The 14,787-nt window shown below is 38.8% G+C and overlaps 1 protein-coding gene across 2 annotated transcripts in view; it reads right to left on the bottom strand.

Moving 5' to 3' along the window:
* The window catches only part of LGR4 (leucine rich repeat containing G protein-coupled receptor 4), a 108,752-nt gene that overhangs the window by 18,727 nt on the left and 75,238 nt on the right, over window positions 1–14,787 (bottom strand). The window contains 3 exon segments of one of the 2 annotated variants that reach the window (NM_001265665.1): window positions 587–802; window positions 6,770–6,841; window positions 8,116–8,187. In NM_001265665.1, coding sequence (NP_001252594.1) covers window positions 587–802; window positions 6,770–6,841; window positions 8,116–8,187 — 360 coding nt within the window. 2 annotated transcript variants of the gene reach the window in all.

Below are 14,787 nucleotides of genomic sequence, written 5' to 3'. Positions count from 1 at the left end.
CATGGAAGATTATTTAATATTTACTCATCAAAATAAAGTTTTGATTAGCTCTTAATTATATGAAGCAAAATTTGATGAGCTCTCCTACTGAGGACATGAGGGTAACAGTGTGGAGGAAGTGTAGTTTACACCAGTGAGATCTCTAACAGATTTTAAAAGAAGTGCTACTTTGTTATGTCTTGGAAGATTTAAAAAGCACTGCATCCCATACTCTCTGAACAAGTGGAAAACACGAAACATCCCTGGGACTAACTTCTATGGCCACCTTGAAATGATTTCCCTTCTTTTAACATTGAATACGCTGCTGGGACACAAGTAAAAGCTGTATGAATGTGTGCTGAATGACCTAATTTATTCTCATGATTACAACTGGTCATTTATCTTAGGGAGATTAAACAATTATCACCAGCTATTAATTTTTTAAATTCTCCCATTCTGTTTAATCTTGTACAAAAGCAGCTCCCTCAAGCACTAACTATTCAGGAGCATATTCAGCGAGGTGCTTTGATAATAATCTGTCAGAAGAAGCCTGTTTTTGCACCCCAATTAACACAAATATATGGAATTAAAAGGGTTAGATACTTACAGAACTACCAGGCTTGAAAGGTTGGTAAATGCAAAGTCAGGGATGCTTGAGATCTTATTGAGAGCCAGGGTCAGTGCCTGTAGGGTGGGCAGATTGCTGAGGGGGTGCACGGGCACCTCTGTCAAGCTGTTGTCATCCAGCCACAGATGCCGTAACTGAACAAGTCCTTCAAAACTGTCCTCGGGGACTGAGGTAATATGGTTGGCATCTAAACGCCTAACAGAAACAGAAACAACCATGTTCAGTAACAAATTCTAGTGAAATGAGTCAGTTCAAGTCTCACAACTCAAAGCTTTCAAAACAAAAAGGACTTATAAAAATGATCATCTTTAATTTTACTAGAAGTCCTCATAAAATCTAATAACTTTTTCATGATCAGTATTGTATATGAAAGTCAGTTCTTTCTCTTCCTTCGTAAGAATGGCATGTATCCAAATCTATATTCTTCAACTATCTTTGGCTAAGAAGTAACTTTATAGCAGAAAGATATATTTAAAAAAAAAAAAACTTGCAAAGTTCTTATTGAAATTATGTTTTAGAGCATAATTATCAAACATACAAAAAAAGAGAAGAAACTAAGCTGACCAAATAAGCTACTTTACTTCCAATGTTACACTAAAACTACTATTAGACATTAAATTTAGTTGCTACTCTGATTCTTTTTTTTTTTTTTTTTTGAGACGGAGTCTTGCTCTGTCACCCAGGCTGGAGTGCAGTGGCCGGATCTCAGCTCACTGCAAGCTCCGCCTCCCGGGTTCACGCCATTCTCCTGCCTCAGCCTCCCGAGTAGCTGGGACTACAGGCGCCCGCCACCTAGCCCGGCTAGTTTTTTTGTATTTTTTTAGTAGAGACGGGGTTTCACCGTGTTAGCCGGGATGGTCTCTCGATCTCCTGACCTCGTGATCCGCCCGTCTCGGCCTCCCAAAGTGCTGGGATTACAGGCTTGAGCCACCGCGCCCGGCCAGTTGCTACTCTGATTCTATACCAAAGGGAAATATTAGAAAATACTTAAAATTTTTGTATAGCAATAAAGAATCTAAATAGATTTTCAATCATCCTTATTACCTCTAGGCAAGTTAAAAATGTAAGTGCCATGTACAGGCAAAGCAACTTTTTCCTCTTCTCTTAGCAGTTAAGTGCTTTTGAAAAATCAGTGTGCTAAAATTAACAGTTATTAAGAAAAGGTCAAATTATCTGTTGGAAAAATCAAGCAGCTCCTCAAATCAATGTTACTGTGGCTTAAAAGCTTCTTCAATTTTTCCAAAAATTTTGGAATTAAGAACACCTTACTAATAGGATTACTAATATTTAAAATTAAGTCCCCATCTGAAAATCAGGAAACTAAGTCCTACGTATTATTGTTGGCACAACAAGATGTAATTGTTGGAATAACTGCTTTTCAACACAAAGACAATCTGCTATTAATATGATGACGGACACTATGTGCCAGGCAAATCACAGCTTTCCTCACAAATCCCTTGTTGATGTATCTTCATTACTTATATTCATGCCTCACAGCCTTGAACCTCTTTGTGAAAATTACAGAACACACACACACAAAAACACTGGTTAAAAATTCAAAATGACCGCATCTTTTTAAAGAAATAGTTTGACAACTTTCAAGTTGAGGAAATTCTGAGTTTTAGAGTGGTTTTTGTGCCTCCTGTTTCCTTATGCTGTTCCAACTTCAGTTCCTGCCATAATTCTCCGTTTCCACCACAGTCAAGTTCTGGGCCCCTGGTCCCAATTAACTGCTCCCAGCCCCAGATGCATTTTCCCTTCCTAATGATGGAATAGCATGGGTTAAAGACCGTTGGTCCTGGTGAGTATCTGATGAAAGCTTTCTTTCTAATAGTCAAGATATCTGAAAGAACACTTGAAAAGGGAGAGCTTAGGACACTGAGCAGCTGCCTTAAGAATCTATCTAGAAACACACATTTTTAGACTTGTTTATTTTTTGGACTTTCTAGAACTTGCCCTGAGACAGGTAACTTTTACATAACAGACTGGCAAAGTATTGGCTACAGAGTGGCAAAGTACTGCCTACAGAGCTGTTTAGGAGATTTGCTTTAATGAGCAGATGGGAATGTGTTCAAACGTGTGCACGTGTGCACGCGTGCGCGCGCACACACACACACACCCCTTGTGGAACTTTTCCATTCTTAGGAAGAAAAAGATTTAAACACATAATCATACAATTAAGCATATTATATAAATAAATAATTAATGTAGCTAAATTATACTTGTAGGTAACTTAATTACCTGCAGTTCACTCAACACAGTTAAATTGAGCATCCTGTTAGGTACAAAGGATAAGATAGTGAACACAACAGGCATGAGGCCTGTCCTCAAGAGACTGACATTCCAGTGGCGGAGGTGGCATACAACATAATAAACAAGTCACAAAATGGTAACGAAGTTCTTTAAAAAGTACCTCTGGAGTAGATAAACAGGGCACTGAGGTTACAGACTGATGGACTCTGAGGAGGAGGGTAGTTACTCAAGAAAAGCATTTCTAAGAAGGTGACATTTAAAGTGAGACCTAAAGAAAAAGCAAGAATGAGTCAAAGTAGGAGCTGGGCAAGGAGTGTTTTAGGCAAAGGAAAGAGCCAAGGCAGAGACCCAATAGCAGAATGGTTGCTGGTATGATCCAGCAACTCCCCGAAGGTATGAGTGATTAAAACACAGGAGGAAGGGAGTAGAGGGACCAGGGAGATACAGCTGTAGATGCAAACAGGGTCCACATTCCATATGTCCCTATAGGCCAGGTAAGGGGTTTGGGTTGTATTTTCGTTACAATTTGAAGTTCCTTAGTGTTACTGCAGTTGAAAAGTTTAAATTGTTTATTTTATCATATTGATGATATATATTCCTATTCAATAAAATAGTATGTAATGCACCTCCAAATACCTACAATGCCTCTACTGATTCAGAAAATAGTATAATAAGGAAAGCTGTCAGTGCCTTTTTAATATAAATTCAGTACTGTATAGAACCTTTAAACTCTTGTGAATTCTGTGTCATCAAGGAAAAAAGATGGCCTTAACTTACTGCTAGAAAACTAGGTGAGTTTTGAGCTAAGACAGTAATAAAACTATCTTCTATACAAAATAGCATAGGTACAACAATAAAATAGCCTAATACAACAATAAAAGCACGGACACAATTTCCTCTGTACTAAAAATTTCCAAAAATTGTGAAGTCACACATAAGTAGAGATTAAAAAGAACTATGGAAAAATGAAACTCTTAAATAAGAGGTTAAACGAGAAAAACAATTTGTGGTGACTCACATGGTTAATCCTTATCCCTCAATTCACATGTAGGTGTGGTGAGGCACCCATAAAAGTGAAGAGTCTGTACTTATACTGAGACCAGTGCTTCAGAGCACTGTCTCAGTGTGGCTTTGTAGCAATGATCTATGCTATTAGTATTCATCCTAACTAACAGATGAAGAAAATACTATAATTCTTTAAGTAGATGCTGAAAAGCATCAGCTATCTCACAAAATGGAAAGAATATGAAGGTTTATTCAAGGTAATTTTCTATTTAAACTCCATGTGGTAAGAGATAAACTATTGCTTTGTTTAGCTTTCTTGTTTAACGGTGAATAACATATTTATTCACTCAATTTCTTTGTTATTTTTGTCCGGAAAACATGTTTCTATTTTCTATTCTCAAAAGCCAATTTTACAATTGACTGAGACTCATGTATTTTTAAATTTCTTGTCTAAACAAACTACAGTAACAAAATAATATTAAATGCAGATATTTAACTGCTGAAAGTCTTTGTTATCAATAAACACCTGTATAATCAAAAGATCTCCTTTCTCTCTATTCTAACTTACCAATAATGTAAGTATTATAAACATATTTTAAAACTGAGAAAAACCTAGGAAATTTAATCTTTGAGATATTTTAATAGTCAATAAAAATGTAATCTGATGTTAAAAAATTTCTAGAGGAGATAATTATGACATGTCATTTTAATATTCTGCTGAGGTAATGCTTTAGTCATTTTAGTTTTATGGGAGGGAATTATGCTACCTTTTTATTAGTATCAACAATTGGCTTTCAGATTTTATAGTCATTATCAAACATACACTTGCATCAAACCACTTCTGATCAATTTCAATCCCTAATGAACTTTGCTTCTTTTAAGCACTATTCAAAACCACAATGAAATCTTTCATGTAATTCAGATCTGAAGAACAGATTTTCAAAATGACTCAAGTGCTGATAAGACTGTTTTACACCATGAGAGAACTTCAACTGTATCTAACTTCACCACTGCATCCACTCTACTAACAAATGCATGAACATTTCCTTCTTAAAGAGAACAGGCCATAGCATAGCAGATCCTCGTGTTTCTGATATATATGAAAACATCTCAATGCCTTTAAAAAAAAAAGTTTGTTTTATCTCCACTCCATACACTCATCCCAATTTTGGAGATAATTTAAACTAAGCAACTTGCTCCATGAATGATAAGCACAGTATGCTTTTTTAAAACATGAAAGAGAAACCTATGATTTCTGTGAAAAACACCACTTTAAATCATCTACATTACCAATAAATGTCTCGTGTACTTTAATGTACTTATTGACCACAAATTAGAGAGAATATTTGCATGTTTTCTTGGTAATTTTTCTGTTCTACAGTTGAAAGTAAGATTTTAGTCTTCTCTTTATTACCCTTTAAACTAGACAAAATAATTGAGTATTTTGATTATTAGATCTTACAAAATGACAATTCAATATGAAGGTCTTGAAGTAAAATACATTCTTAAGAAGCAAAAGAAAATATAACTATTTAAAATGTCTGATGAATTCAGGTCCAACAGAGGTTAGATGACTTGCCCTGTGTACATCCATCCGAGGTGAGAGGGTGTGTGAAGTCAGCAAGTAACATTTCTATAAGGGAACTCATTCCCATGGATTCATTTTAAGCGTCTACCTAGAACCTACTCAATTAGCTGTGGTGAAAAACAAATCCTTATATTCCATAACTTACCATTTTAGTGAAGGGAGCTACTTAATACAGACCACCTTAAATTAAACTTCCATTTAAACTAAGAATTAAATGGCCAACACCGTGGATATTCCTTGTTTATGGGTTAGATACAGTTTAAAGTTTAACTTTACAGCATATATTTTTATTTTCACATTCATTGCTCATTAACTACTAGAATATCTAACCTAAAATCAAATAGTAAGCTATAATTTATAATTTCCGGGGATGTCTCTTTGGTGCAGTTAAAAATGGCTTTATGTTCGCAAACTGATGGGACAAGCAGCTCAGTCATTTTCACCGTACATTTTCTAACTTGCGCGTATTTCCTACTATTTGCGGTTATTTCAAAGTATAATACAAAACCTAAGAGACAAATTCATATACAAATACGTTGTGTCGCTAAAATGCAATTTTATACCAGCACACATAAGGGTGATAACTATTAACATTTTTTATTCAGAGTGCTTCTGGGGAGGTTGCTATTTAAAATTAGACTTCTGAATTCTACCTTTAAAAAGAAAACCAGCATTACTTCTATGTTACAGCCTAGGGATCTGCATTTTAGCAATTTCCCCCTAGTGAGTCTGTTGCAAAGCGTGGTCAAAGTACCACACTTAGAGAAACTATGCCCCAGAGTCCCATTGTATTTGGTATTTAGGACATGAAGTGAGGCAACGCAAATTTGTATTCATTATTCTAGTAGAAGCTAATGAAGTTCCCTGTTTTGAAGAATACTTTTTCATTTTTTCCGAGAAGTTCCCTTGACCACATTGAGGAATTACAATCGATTTGTTCTGATTATCATTACTACACGAAACAGAAACCTCTTTGTGGCTGTTTCTTGACAGTCAAGGCACAAGACACTAAAACTTCTGTACACATATAACTGGTTCCAAAGAGGTGCTGATCACCGGCTGTGCACAAGTTCATGGAAGTACACCCAGCAGTGAATACCCAGTAGCTTTCTCTCAGCCTCTAGGACAAGAGAGGAGGTAAACAGAACCACCTCCTTCTCCCTCACCAAAGGGCATTTTGATAACATCGACTAGCTATCTCTGTTTTTATCTCAGATGAAAGGATAAATCTCGTCTTTCCTTAGGATTCCAGTTCTTTACACCTTTAACAGCCAGAGTAGTCTCTTGGTGAGTCAAGAAATCAAGAAGTTACTTACAAAGACTGCAAAGCACTCAGCCCTCGAATGGCTTCACTGGGTACTGTTTTCAACTGATTATTCTGGAGCGTTCTGAAAGGAAATTTTTGGTTAGTGAGTAACAAGTGATAGTTACCATTTTTTCTTAGAAAAATTCAGAGCCTTTTTTTTTTTTTCCAAAAAAATATTTCCAATGGGAAAATGTGGGGGGAGGCGGAGGTGGAAAGCATCTAAGACAAGAGAATTGCAAAACTCTAGGAAGCACTTGCTGTAAAGCCAGAAAGGAAACCTATACTGCTATCCCAAGCCATGCCCTAACACAGACTTGCTGGGTAATCCACGTTTCCAAGGGTGGTTTTGTTTCTGGTAATTAAGGCACTCTAGTTAATGTTCATCACCCTGGGTACTATCAGTTAATGTTAATTAGGAGCTATAACAAGTTAACTGGGAGGTATAATAAGCAAATCCGTTGGAATGCCTAATGCCTTTTCAAATTGGAATAAAGCAGAGCCCGGAAACGCGGACATCAGGTAAAGCCAATTTTTCCAAGCGGATGGCAGATCCCAAGCTCTTAAGGAACAGCAGCAATGTCCTCAATGCATGTGGGGCCAGAAGAGAAATAGAGCTTTGATCATCTACTAGTTAGGGCCTGCCGAATAGATGCATAGATCCATACTGAAAATGAAATCCTTTTGATTTTTTGCCTGAAGCCATTCCTGTCACATTAATAAAATGACTGCCTGACATGAATCATAACCACAGAATAGAAGAGATAAAGGTCCCACCTAGCTCACTGAACCAGAGAGGTCTAATGACCTGCTGAAGGGCATCCAGCATGGTAGTGGCAGAAGTGGGGGCAGTCAGTTCCCCTGTTTCCTAATCTGCCACACTCCAGGCTCCTGACCATTGCCAGGAATTTACTTCCTCACTGTTCGCTGGCTATATAAATTGTAGGCATCTGAATTCCCTTGAGCTCTAAAATTATTTTAACATTTGGAGCGCTTGTAAGCCTTTTTCCCTTTTACGGTCAGGTAATTCAAAGTTCTTACAGCTATAAGTAGAAACAAAACCCTACCAGTAAAACTTAAGTATGGGTTTGCTTCAATGCATTAGGCACCCAAAAAGCCTAACATTCAACTGTAATATGCTGGAGGTCAGAATACCTATTAGTTAGAGTTTTAACTTTTGTTATCTAGATGCAGGGTTGCCCAAATCAGCCTCTAGCCTCCCACACTCCCCACTGGCCACTCCTTAAATCTTTTAATCCTGAACTAAAAGAAACTGTGCTTAACCTAGTTCCAAGCATGTTGACTATGCAGAAAGAAAATACACAGCCAGCTGTGAAACTCTAAAATTGCATTACTTACAGAACTTTGAGTTCTTTCAACCCAGACAAGGCCTTTGGGTGGATAAAAGAAAGGTCGTTGCCCGCCAATTGTCTAGAGGAAAAAAAAAAAAAAAGTAGCAAGAAAAAAAGATAGTGATTCAGACTTAAAATTCCGAATTTACAAAAACCTAATCTGTGATTAAAGCTCTACGTTAAACATTTCTCAAGTCTATCTGACATTAAACGTGGACTTAAACCCTTGCTAAAATGATCCTGCGAGTCTTCCAATGAGATAAATGTCTCTAGAATTTTTTTTTAAGTCCCAATACAATAATTTAAGCAGGCACATTTTTATTCTGGTGAGGTCAAGCAAGCCAAAACACATTAAACCAAATTAAGTTTGCTATTCATGGTCACTCTGCAGCTTGCAGTGTTTTCTAAGGGCCTCATAAACACAAGACTACTGGTCAGCAGGCAAGAGTGTTTATACAGATTAGAGCAAACCAGTCTGTCAAGGAAGAATGCTTTTGGGAGGCAAGTCAGCCTGTTATCTCTGCATAACCAAGGGCAGCATATCCAGTGCAAAAGAGAGGCAAAAAGTGAGTCATTGAAAGCATAACTTTCCAAACAATGGCCTATATATTTTTTTCTGAAGTAAACAGGTTTTCCTAAAGAAATATTGACATGACAAATTCAAGTGGGGATAAAAGTAGAATAAGGAAATTATAAGAATTCTTTGGATCCTTTTGTAAGAAATCTGGGCACCCAATTCATTCTGAGCCCTACTTTTCCTCCCATTTCCCTGTGCATAGAGAAATAGAAGAAAAAGTTGAACAGAGGATATTAGGGAGAAGAATCAGGATGCAGGGCAGTGATTCACGTAAGTTAACTTGTAGACAGGTGAAGTGAAGGAAAGTTTTCAAATGTGTACTCAAAAATGATGATTGTGTGTTCATATGATCAAACACAGGACACTCCGGGTTCCTGGTTCTGTCAGGGATACTCTCCTAAACAGCTAGATTCTGTAACTATGTATATATATTTTTTAATGCTCTTTTCCACACATGTCTCAGGATCACATAGTCACCAAGTCCTCCTTTAAAATTCCTCTGTTAAAATTTATAATTAAATTTTTTAAGTTTAAAAATTTATAAAACTTAATGTTTATAATCCCTCCTTTAAAAGGTATGCATTTCCACTATTCTTCCTATTCCCTCCCTAAAACCTCTGCATCCCTAAGCCTTATTCATCAATTTATTCATTCATTTAAAAATGAGTACCTAGTAAGTGCCAGACACACAACATCTTTAGGTTCCCCCCTCTCCTCTTCTAATCTATTCCACTTATATATCCTGATTTTAGGGATACAAGAAAGATACTTTACCGGCCTTAAAATCTGAAGTCACTGTGGCCTGAAGCTCTACTTTTAGATGCATTGTTTTCTCTTGAAGTGGTGTTCCACTTATTAATAAAATGCAAATTGGCCTGGGAAGTGTAATCCTTACGTAACATTAACACACAGGCGATTGCACTGAAGATAGGGGGCAGCAAGGGGACAGGAAAGCAAACAGCCAAAAGACCCAGAAAAGGGGTAAGTATGAAGAATTATTTCTTCAATGGCAAGAATAACAATGCTGGATTCTCAGGCAATACCACCAAGTTTAGCACAGTTCATGCTCTTAAACTAAATTCTTCCTAAAAAGTCCTTCCACCATGCACTTTGTTTCTCACAAGGCATCCAAGCACCTACATTCTACACTGCATTGCCTTTCAACATTTCTCCATAACCCAGGCTCACAACAGCTTGCTTTGTGCCGTCAGCCTTGTAGCCCTTCACCTCTCAGGGCCCACCAGAAGTAAAACAAGGGACTGAAGAAGATGGTTTTAAGGCCTCTTCAGTTGCTTCCATTTTAAAATATTTCTCTTTAGCAAATCCTGTTGGTTCTAGACTAGCCAGCTGTACCACTACATTTTTTACTTATTTATTTATTTTATTTATTTATTTTTTTGAGATGGAGTCTCACTCTGTCGCCCAGGCTGGAGTGCAGTGGTGCAATCTTGGCTCACTGCAATCTCCACCTCCTGGCTTCAAGCGATTCTCCTACCTCAGCCTCCAGAGTAGCTGGGATTACAGACGCCCACCACCACGCCCAGCTAATTTTTGTATTTTTAGTAGAGACGGGGTTTCACCATGTTGGCCAGGCTGGTTTCGAAATCCTGACCTCAAATGATCCGCCTGCCTCGGCCTCCCAAAGCACTACATCTTTTAAATGTTTCACCTAGCAACCTCATTTGTACCCCCTTAAACACTCAACTGCAATGCTGCTTCTCTTGAAAGCTTCAGTTCTTAAAAATGTGCCCTATGCATGAACACTCAGAGCTCATAAACTTGGTCACAAGCTACCGTCTACTGGTTGCTTCTTGTATATTAGTCTTGTGGGCCAAGTACAAATGCCTTCAAGAGCAGGGTGTGCATCTCAAACTTCTGTTACCACCCACCAACATGCCAATTCATTAGCTAGAAACTGCTTTCTCAGAAGCTCCTCCTTGAAAATGCTCACCATTCCGACGCCATAGCATCCCAAAGTCTACCTTAGTGCAAGCTTGGTACAAGCAATCTCAAAGGGACCTGTCTCACTCATTAAATTCAACTGATAATGCTCACAGCTGTAATGCAAAGTGTCTAAAAGGTCACATTTTAAAAGATCAAATTGCACCATAAGAGCCATAAGAGGCAGTAGTCATCTTTCCCCAGGGCCTCAGATAGCCCTGTGATTGCTCTTCCAAGTGTTAAAAAGCTAGAGTCCTCCAAAAAAGAAACACTATAAACAGACTAAGGCTGTTGCAGGATTCTTATTATTCTTTTATCTCTAATACGAGTCTTGAATGTCCTTGTATCTATGGGGCTTTCCTTGAGTTCAGCCTATTGTGCTGGGCTCATTAAAAAAAAAAAAAGTATTTTATAAAGTAACAAAGAAAAGTAGCAAAATGCAGAACACCTGATTATCTTAACTTGTCAACAGAAAAGAGTGTTTGACCACATTAGCCAAAATATTTGCTTCCTTTTCCCAAATCTCTGCCCCTTTTATAAACCATGAGAAAACTAAAGCCACGTAACTTCAAAAAGCATTCTCTTTCTCCTCTATCTTTATATAAATGACAAAATGAGCTCTGCATGAGGCTTATCCTGAAATACAAGCCAACGATCTGAAGAAATAAACACTGCTGGTATGTGGTGGACAGTGATAATGCCTTCCAAGAGGACACCCTACTTTGATTACTTAGTTTGTTAGAAGAGTAAACATATCCTGTGGAGCCTTCAGGAATGTATCTACCTAAGTTTACTGAGCTGCTGTGTTAATGAGTAACAAGCACAGCAGCTTGGTAAAAGCTCTGCAGCTTCAGTAATTGCACCCTCCAGAAGCTCTTCACATGTTGCTTATTTTATGAGCTAGTATTTCTTATAGCAAACCTTAGGGATGCTTCATGTCTAAAAGCTCAGATTCAGAAAAGTGCAAAGTAAATAAATAGCAGGGTTAGGAACAAAATCCCAAATTCTTTGGAAGAAAAAAACTATAAGCCTACGGTAGTTGCAGACACTGTGATAGTGACAGATGGTACACAAACATTCTTTCATTTTAATCATCTCAAGACAACCGCCCTGCTTTTCTGAGTCCCTGAGTGGTTAGGTGACTTGGCCTAAGTCACACAGCTGGTACATAAAGGAGCCAGCATTCAAGTTCTCTTGCCTGGCTGGCTGAAATGCGTATCCACTTCTACCTGTATTGTGATGCCTCTGGTAGTCACCAAAAGATTAGGAAATAATTCTCAGATAACATGGGGCAGAGTGGACTTGGGCAAGTTCATAGCCTTGTCTGAGTATCAATAGCTGTCACCTAGCAGAATAAAGCTAGTAAGGAGAGACTATGCATTAGGAGCTCGGACCTGCAATTACAGAGAAGTTTCCAACAGACCTACAGTGCCATCCTTCCCACAGCCAAAGATGACCAGCAAGAGGGGCTGAGAATGGGATTACCTGAGTGCCCAAAGGTAGGTTATGTCCTAAACTCAGTGAGACTTGGTTAAGGATATACAGCATTCTCTGTTGTTTGTTTTTTTATTTTTATTTTTTTTATTTTTTTAGGCAACTCACAAGGAAAAAGAGGTGGCTGATCCTGAGGAGGAATTTGGCCCTCTATTAGCAAAGACCAGCCACTTCCCATTCCATGCCTGGGTTTGCACTTCAGTGCTATAGCCAACAGTTTTCTTAGTTTCTCACTACTTCAGAACCTATTGGTTACTCCCAGAAAACCTTTTTCATTGACTAAATCATGTTATTTATATTTTTCTTTTTGCCCCACAAACAATATTCTTTTACTATTTTCCAGAGCCTGTGAAATACTAAAGAAAAAAAATAACAATCAGGGTGAAAAAATCAGGGTAAAAGTGGTATGGTTTTCTGTCTGTAAAGGTGGACCGTCCCAGGCCCCAGTTCTTTCCCCTTTGTGTTCTGTTTCCAAAAACCACAGAGTGTCTCTCTGCAAGGCTTCAACCCCATCCACTCTTTGACTCCTCCTGTTATCACCTGATGTTTTTTCCTCCTGGACTACTGCCATGAACTTCCACAGTATTCCTGCCTCAAACCACTTAATCTGAAAAAGCACAATTCTAAGCATTTTCCCAAAGGCTCTCTTTTCCCCTACTGCAACTTAGCACTGTTACTACGTCCAAACACACAATGCATTGCCACCTCTGCCTCATTGCTCATACCATCTCCTTCACCTGAAATACCCACAACTCTGCCCTCTGCAAACTGAAGCCTTGTTCAAGTTGTCCAAGTAGGGTACACTACCACCGGTATGAACTCATTATGATACCACCTTCCTTTGATTCCACAGGTACCTTAGACAAAACTGTCTCATTGGGTGCATCTTAGTCTGCCTTTAGTTCCTTTGTACTGCTCTGATCTTCTTCAATGATCTTACATGTCCCTCACGAGCAGGGACTAGGTCATCTTTATTCTGTATTCCTTTGTACGATCCCTTAAAAAGAGAAGACACTTGGTATTTGCTGTAATGTCTCCACTAAGCCCCATTGTAAGACTCTGGATTTGCAAAGCTAATATTACTACTGAAAGGGTGAGAAAGCTTCCTGATTATCTTCCCTTTTCTGCAACTTTTCTCATTTCATTTCTACTCCCTCAGTCTCCTAACAGGAAAGAAAGAACTACGTGGCTAAAGTGTCAAGTGCCAGGGCAGACATTTTCTTTCTTGACATATGCTGGAAGTATATTTTCTTAAGGAAAGGTGGGGAGGAACTTTAAACATGGGAACATCAGTCCACTGGTCCACAGTAGTATCTCAACACACGCTGTGTTGTGCACATGATCACACAGAATTAAAACAAGTCTAGCAGGATTTCAAAGGGGACACCGTTTACCTTAAGGCAACTCCCACTTACTCTGTTTGCTACAACAGTCCCAGAAGCAAAGAGAGCAAAGACAGAGAATGGAGAGAAAGAGAAAGGGCAGAGGAGAGGCAAAAAGCAATCCTCTAGATTTCCGCTTTCCCATTGGATTTGGAACCATTCCAGGAAGCGGCATACAAGTGACTCAGTGTGTAATGTCTCTGTGAATCTGTTTTGTGTGCATTTATTATTCATAAAGACCATGGATTGACATTAGGGGCTCCTTCCAGGGAAAGCTTTTTGGAAAGCAAGTTTTCAATAATATCCTTGACTCTTAATGCATATATGACCTGAAATTTCCTATCTGCTCTCCCTTCCAGCGGGGGGAAGAAGTAGAAACTGCGCTGTCTAAATATGGGGCACTGGTCAAGGGTGTGTGTGAAGGACTAGGCCACATTTCAGATGGTAACCTGGGCCAAAGTTAATTTCTTCATGAAATGCACTGAGCTACACTAGTTTCTTCCCTTGGGAAGCAACTTTAAAAACATGAGAGGCAAGTGTGAAATACAGAATTTACCAATTGGTGTTATTTCTCTGAGAAATGCTGTGACTAGGTTTCTTGTGGTCTATTACAGAAATTTCATTGTAGCCATTTGGCTGGAATTCTAGCCAAGAATTAGTAGAGTAAGAAATACCATATACACACTGATTAGACATATGGACTGAGCAGCAGGGAGGGCACATGAGGATTCAGTGGCTTTTAGCAGCTGTTGTGAGGAGACGTCAGGCAGAAAAAGCAGAGGGAGGCTACAGCAACTGTGCACACAAATAATAGAGTACTTTCTTACTAATGGCAATTTCCCTTTCCCCTTATGGAGAGGTTGGAGAGTAGATGATAAAGCCAGAAGAGAGTGACCACAGCCTCCCATTCACTATGTTCCTACCTTCCCTTTGCAGAGGTGGTTACCAGATGGCCTGGTATTTTGCTCCCGTCAAGTCCTGCCTGAAAAGTACTTTGAGCACCACCATTCCCTTCTGAGCAACATTTATCTACCCCTCAGCAACGTTTCTCCTCTTCCTCTTTCTTTCTCTCTCTCTTTCTCTATTTCTTTCTTTTTTTTGACATGGAGTTTCGTCCTTATTGCCCAGGCTGGAGTGCAACAGCAGGATCTCAGCTCACTGCAACCTCCACCTCCCAGGTTCAAGCAATTCTCCTCCTGCCTCAGCCTCCCAAGTAGCTGGGATTACAGGCGTGCCCCACCACACTCGGCTAATTCTGTATTTTCAGTAGAGACTGGGGTTTCAC

The sequence above is a fragment of the Macaca mulatta genome, chromosome 14, assembly GCF_049350105.2.
Source record: "Macaca mulatta isolate MMU2019108-1 chromosome 14, T2T-MMU8v2.0, whole genome shotgun sequence".
NCBI classification, from domain to species: domain Eukaryota; kingdom Metazoa; phylum Chordata; class Mammalia; order Primates; family Cercopithecidae; genus Macaca; species Macaca mulatta.
Note: the sequence above shows the minus strand (reverse complement) of the source record. Positions and strands in the feature narration are given on the sequence as shown.